Genomic DNA, 6,313 nt, shown 5'->3' on the forward strand with positions numbered 1-6,313 from the left:
AAAAACATAAGATAATTTTTGAATTTTAACTGAAATAAACTACATATTGAAATAGAACATAGTTTTAATAGACATATCCTTTTAAGAAACACATTTAAATAAAAACACTTGTAAACACTTCTTTTCCTTTGAGCAAAGCTTCGAGTATCTTCAAACCCTAAATTCCAATAAACCAAAAAAAAATTATTACAATCTCCAAATACTCAAAGATTTTAAAATTTATATAACTAGGAATAATTGTCAGTTACCTCATCCATACCGAAATCAACCCCTTTTTTTTAAGATTTCCAATATCTTTGACATTGAACTGGTTTATCAAACAAATGCAAGAAATGGTGGACATAGGTTTGATCACCAAATCATCCAAAATCATGTATGTCATCGTATCCTTCACAAACCCACCACCACCACCTTCCACAGTCTCTACTGCACCAACTGCCGCCTTATTCTCATCAGGAACATCAAGTAAGCTCATTTTGGTATTGCAGTTCCGACAATCGAGGTTCGGATCTTTAACAAAATAACCATCATTACACAACTTGGGACATTTATAGAATATAACACTGGCATTGCATGGAGTTGGAACAGTGTCTGGCAGCAACAAATGTGCCTAGAATTTTCAAAGAACTTACATTAATGTGGTGAAATTAACAAACACAAACCATTCAAACATCATAGAATAGAATTAACCTCAGAGAGGGGAGGAATGGGCTTTAGAGGTGTGTCCTTATTCTGATTCGGTTGAATGTACGCCTTATCCAGATTCTCAACACTCTTGTAAAGGTTATTCAAAGCTCCGACCATGCCATTCTTGGAGTTGGAGAGGAGATTTATGACTGTTGCAAGTGGTAGAGAAAGAAGGTTGAAGAGCAAATCTATTACATCTTGTTGTTGAAATCGAATAATAGCACCTGATTAGCAATTCAGAAATAAACAAGCTACAACAAGGCCTAACAATTCTTTTTCCCTTTTGTGTAATCAAATAGGCAGCCAAAACAATTGAGTATCAAACAATCAAAGAAACAGAGAGCAGAACACCAAGATTTTACGTGGAAAACCCAAATTAGGTAAAAACCACGGGACACTTCGGCCACTTAAATCATCTACTATATCAAATGAGTATACAATGTAGTTCAATACAAGCCTAGAGGTAATCTAACAAATGTTATCAATTGACCTCATCCTAACTTGTCATTCACATACATTATCATCATCACTAAAGATGGCTAACCAAATGGAAAAGAGATAAAAGAAATCAGAAGAAGAACCTGCTACTTCAATGGAGGAATTGCTGCTTCAATGGAGGAAGAACTGCTGGAAAAGGGAGAGAGAAAAACAACCCAAAAACTGCTGTGTTTTTTTTTCCCTTAATTAAATATGCCCTAATGAGCTTTATTAATTTGTTAGGCCCAGCTGCCAAATGAGCTGACCCAACAAATCTCCCCCGTCAGCGCAACTTCGCGGGCTCCAATAAACCCGCTCTCTCCCGACAATCTTCAAACTTGTCCTTAGGCAAGGATTTCGTAAACATATCAGCACCATTCTCACTTGTATGAATCTTCTCCAAGTTCAGCTCTTTTGCCTCAAGCACATCACGTATCCAATGTTATCTCACGTCGATGTGTTTGGATCTCGAATGAAAAGCTGAATTCTTTGAGAGATGAATGACACTTTGATTGTCGCAAAACAATGTAAACTTCTCTTGTTTTTGGCCCAACTCTTGTAGGAACTTCTTCATCCATAACACCTCTTTACATGTCTCAGTAGCTGCAATATACTCAGCTTCTGTAGTAGACAAAGCAACACACTTTTGTAACCTTGACTGCCACGAAACAGCACCACCTGCAAAGGTAACCAAAAAACCTGATACAGATTTTCTTGAATCAACATCACCCGACATATCAGAATCTGTAAAACCTTCCAAAATAGGAGTATCACTTCCGAAACATAAACATGTTTTCGAAGAGTCTCGAAGATATCTGAGAATCCACTTAACAAGCAACCAATATTCTTCTCCAGGGTTGGAGAGATACCGGCTAACAACACCAACTGCGTGTGCTATGTCCGGTCTTGTACATACCATGGCATACATAAGACTACCAACTGTAGAGGCATAAGGTACATTCTTCATTTTATCTTTCTCTTTCTTACTTGTAGGACATTGTTTAGAACTCAACTTGAAATGACCTGCAAGTGGAACTGAAACCAATTTTGTATTTTTCATTGCAAACCTCTCAAGTGCCTTCTCAATGTACTTCTCATGTGATAGTCAAAGTGTTCTGTTATTTCTGTCTCTTGTGATTTCCATGCCTAGGATCTGCTTCACTGAACCCAAATCCTTCATCGCAAAAGACTTGTTCAAATCCCTTTTGAGCTTCTCAATTTTCGCAATATCTTGCCCAACAATCAGCATATCATCAACATAGAGCAGAAGAATAACATAATCATCAACACCATATCTCTTGATGAAAACACAATGATCAGAAGTAGTCTTACTATACCCATTTGCTTCCATGAAGGAGTCAAATTTCCTGTACCATTGTCTAGGCGCTTGCTTGAGCCCATACAAGCTTTTCCTCAACCTGCAGACAAGATCTTCTTTACCTTTAACTTTGAAACCCTCAGGTTGTTCCATATAGATCTCTTCCTCCAAGTCACCATGGAGAAATGCAGTCTTCACATCCAGTTGTTCAATTTCCAAATCTTGACTAGCAGTCAATGCTAACACAACTCTGATGGATGACCTCTTCACAACCGGTGAGAAGATCTCTTCAAAATCAATTCCCTTTTTCTGTCCAAAGCCCTTCACAACCAATCTTGCTTTGTATCGAGGTTGTGAGCTATTCTCTTGGTGCTTCAACTTGAATACCCACTTGTTCTTCAAAGTCTTCTTTCCTTTTGGAAGTTTCACCAAGTCATAAGTCTCGTTCTATTGCAAGAAATTTATCTCTTCTTGCATTGCCACTGACCACTTGTTCTTGTTTTCATGAGACAATATTTCTTGATAGGTTTCTGGTTCTCCCCCGTCAGTCAACATCACATACTCATTGGGAGGATACCTATTAGAAGGTTGTCGCTGCCTACTAGATCTTCTAATATGTTGATCATCAGGTGCCTCTAGAGAACTATCATCATCTTTTTCAGCTTCCTCTGTTGGCTCAACATTAACTAGAGGAGTCTCATCAACCTCAACTTGGGCATTTTCCACATCATTGGGCTATGATTGTAGTGTACGAATCCTACCATTGTCAAACAATTTATTCTCTGTAGACTTCGGCTTTTCTTTTTTCTCAAAGTCTTCAATGGTCTGATCTTCAAAGAATACCACATCTTTACTTCTAATGAGTTTCTTGTTAACCAGATCCCAACATCGGTACCCAAATTCTCCGTGACCATATCCAATAAAGATACACTGTCTCGTCTTTCTATCAAGCTTAGCTCTCTCATCTCGAGGAACATGAACAAACACTTTATAACCAAAAACTCTCAAGTGATCATAAGAGAGGTCTTTACCTCTCCAAACTCTTTCTGGAACGTCACCATCTAAAGGAGTTGAGGGTGAAAGGTTTATCAGATGAACCGCTGTCTTCATTGCCTCTCCCCAAAAAGATTTTGGTAACTTAGCATGAGACAACATACACAAAATTCTCTCATTGATAGACCTGCTCATCCTCTATGCAACTCCATTCTGTTGAGGTGTTTTTGGCACAGTCTTCAAAAGCTTGATCCCATGACTTTTATAGTATTCCACAAATGGTCCTCTGTATTCGCCACTATTGTCCGAACGAACACATTTCAACTTCTTCCCAGTTTCTCTCTCCACTTCAGTATGAAACAACTTGAAGTAATCCAATGCTTGATCCTTAGTCTTCAAGCAATATGCCCACACCTTCCTTGAGCGATCATCGATAAAAGTGATGTATAAATGAGCACCACCTAAAGTCAAGGAATCCATAAAACATATGTCTGTGTGAACCATATCTAGGGTATTGGGCTTCCTAGATGGAGAGAAACTTTTGAAGGAAACTCTATGTTGCTTACCAACTAAGCAATCTGTGCATGTCTTCAAATCTGTGGACTTTAAGCCCTGGAGATCGATTGTCTTGGAGAGAACTTGCATGCCATTCTGACTTAAGTGAGCAAGTCTCTTATGCCAAAGCTGTGCTGAACAATCATTAACTGCATTTGCTTCTCCCCCGTAAGACTTAGTCTCTGTCACATAAAGAGAACCGACCTTCTTTCCTTTAGCTATCACCAAAGACCCTTAGTGAGTTTCCATTTTCCTTCACCAAAGTAACTATGATAGCCCTCATCATCAAGAATACCAGTAGAGATCAAATTCATCTGAATATCAGGAACATGTCGAACATTCTTCAAAAGTAGCTTGCATGAAGTGTTAGTATCCAAACAGACATCTCCTTTTCCAACAATCTTACACGTAACATAGTTTCCCAACGTCACTGAACCAAACTGTCCACTAGTGTAAGAAACAAATATATCACAACGATTGGTGACATGATAAGAAGCACCTAAGTCTACCACTCATTGTGTATCTTGAGAAACAAGGTTGATACTATCATTATCGTAAACAATATCGATGTCGTTACCACCCACATCTGCAACCTTACTACGTCCATCTTGCTTATTCTCCTTTTGTTCCCGCTTCAAAGATATGCACCGATACTTCTTTTGTCCTGGCTTGCCACAATGATAACATGTAATCTCTTTTCTCGAGTTGGATGTTCCCCGTGATCTGTCTGAACTGCCACTACGATTCTTTGGAGTTTTACTTTTACTTCTACCCCTTTTCTCACTCACGAACACCTGACTTGGAGTCGAGAAGCCCTATTCTTTTCTTCTAACCTCTTCATTTAGCACGCTCTCTTTCATAATTTTCAAAGTGAGCTTACCTTGTGGAACATAATTGGTAATTGAAACCACAAGTGTTTCCCAACTATCAGGCAGAGAATTAATAAAACACAATGAAGCTCATCATCAAATTTCATTCCTATCGTAGTCAACTCATTTAAAATCCCCTGAAAAGCATTTAGATGCTCAGACATAGAAGACCCATCTTGATATTTCAACGAGAAAAGCTTCTTAAATAGAAATACTCTGTTTTGAGTGTTGTTCTTCTCATACAGTTCACTCAAAATAGTCCACACCTTATAAGCATTAACTTCAGTAGCCACATGCTGATACACACTGTTGTCAACCCATTGCCTAATTTTACCAACTGCCTTTCTGTTCAACTTCTTACAATCTGCATCTGTCATAGCCTTTGGTTTTCCTTTATCACCCAAAATAGTGTCTTCGTAATCATAATTACACAATAAGTCCTCCATTCGTGACTTCCAGATTGTGTAATTGGTAGCAGTGAGTTTGATCAGCGTTCCATTACTACTCAACGATTCTTCCATTTGAATTATACAAGAATCACCACCAAACGACCTCAGCTCTGATACCACTTGTTGAAATCGAATAATAGCACCTGTTTAGCAATTCAGAAATAAACAAGCTACAACAAGGCCTAACAATTCTTTTTCCCTTTTGTGTAATCAAATAGGCAGCCAAAACAATTGAGCATCAAACAATCAAAGAAACAGAGAGCAGGACACCAAGATTTTACGTGGAAAACCTAAATTAGGTAAAAACCACGGGACACTTCGGCCACTTAAATCATCCACAATATCAAATGGGTATACAATGTAGTTCAATACAAGCCTAGAGGTAATCTAACAAATGTTATCAATTAACCTCATCCTAACTTCTCATTCACATACATTATCATCATCACTAAAGATGGCTAACCAAATGGAGAAGAGATAAAAGAAATCAGAAGAAGAACCTGCTACTTCAATGGAGGAATTGATGCTTCAATGGAGGAAGAACTGCTGGAAGAGGGAGAGAGAAAAACAACCCAAAAACTGCTGTATTTTTTTCCCTTAATTAAATATGCCATAATGGAGGCTTTATTAATTTGTTAGGCCCAGATGCCAAATGAGCTGACCCAACACATCTTTTTCTGCTTCAGCAAACAATACTTTCTTATTTTCTCTGTCAACAAGAAGCTTCATACTCAATTTTGCAGCCATTTTTTTTGTCAGAGCAATAAGTTTTTCTGCATATGAATTAAGCTAAGGCGGATTCAAAAAGAAGGGTAGGCCGGATAAATAAGCAGCTGAGAGAGTCTTGTTTGGTTATATAAAACGGTGGATGCCGGTGGTTTTGCTTATATGAAGGGAAGAATGTCAATTTGTTTATAAAGTTGTAAAATTTTATTTATGTATACAAACTTGAGAAAATGTGTCAT

General features: G+C 38.0%; 1 protein-coding gene across 1 annotated transcript; it reads right to left on the minus strand.

Annotated features, from left to right (window-relative positions):
• Positions 1–244: 244 nt before the first annotated feature.
• LOC124935261 lies at positions 245–6,095 on the minus strand. The gene is made up of 3 exons (XM_047475706.1): positions 6,011–6,095; positions 691–911; positions 245–610 (listed from the first exon to the last, which is right to left on the minus strand). The coding sequence occupies exons 1-3, from the start codon at positions 6,093–6,095 to the stop codon at positions 245–247; spliced, it is 672 nt and encodes a 223-aa protein (XP_047331662.1).
• Positions 6,096–6,313: the final 218 nt, after the last annotated feature.

Source organism: Impatiens glandulifera, chromosome 4 (assembly GCF_907164915.1).
Source record: "Impatiens glandulifera chromosome 4, dImpGla2.1, whole genome shotgun sequence".
Lineage (NCBI taxonomy): Eukaryota > Viridiplantae > Streptophyta > Magnoliopsida > Ericales > Balsaminaceae > Impatiens > Impatiens glandulifera.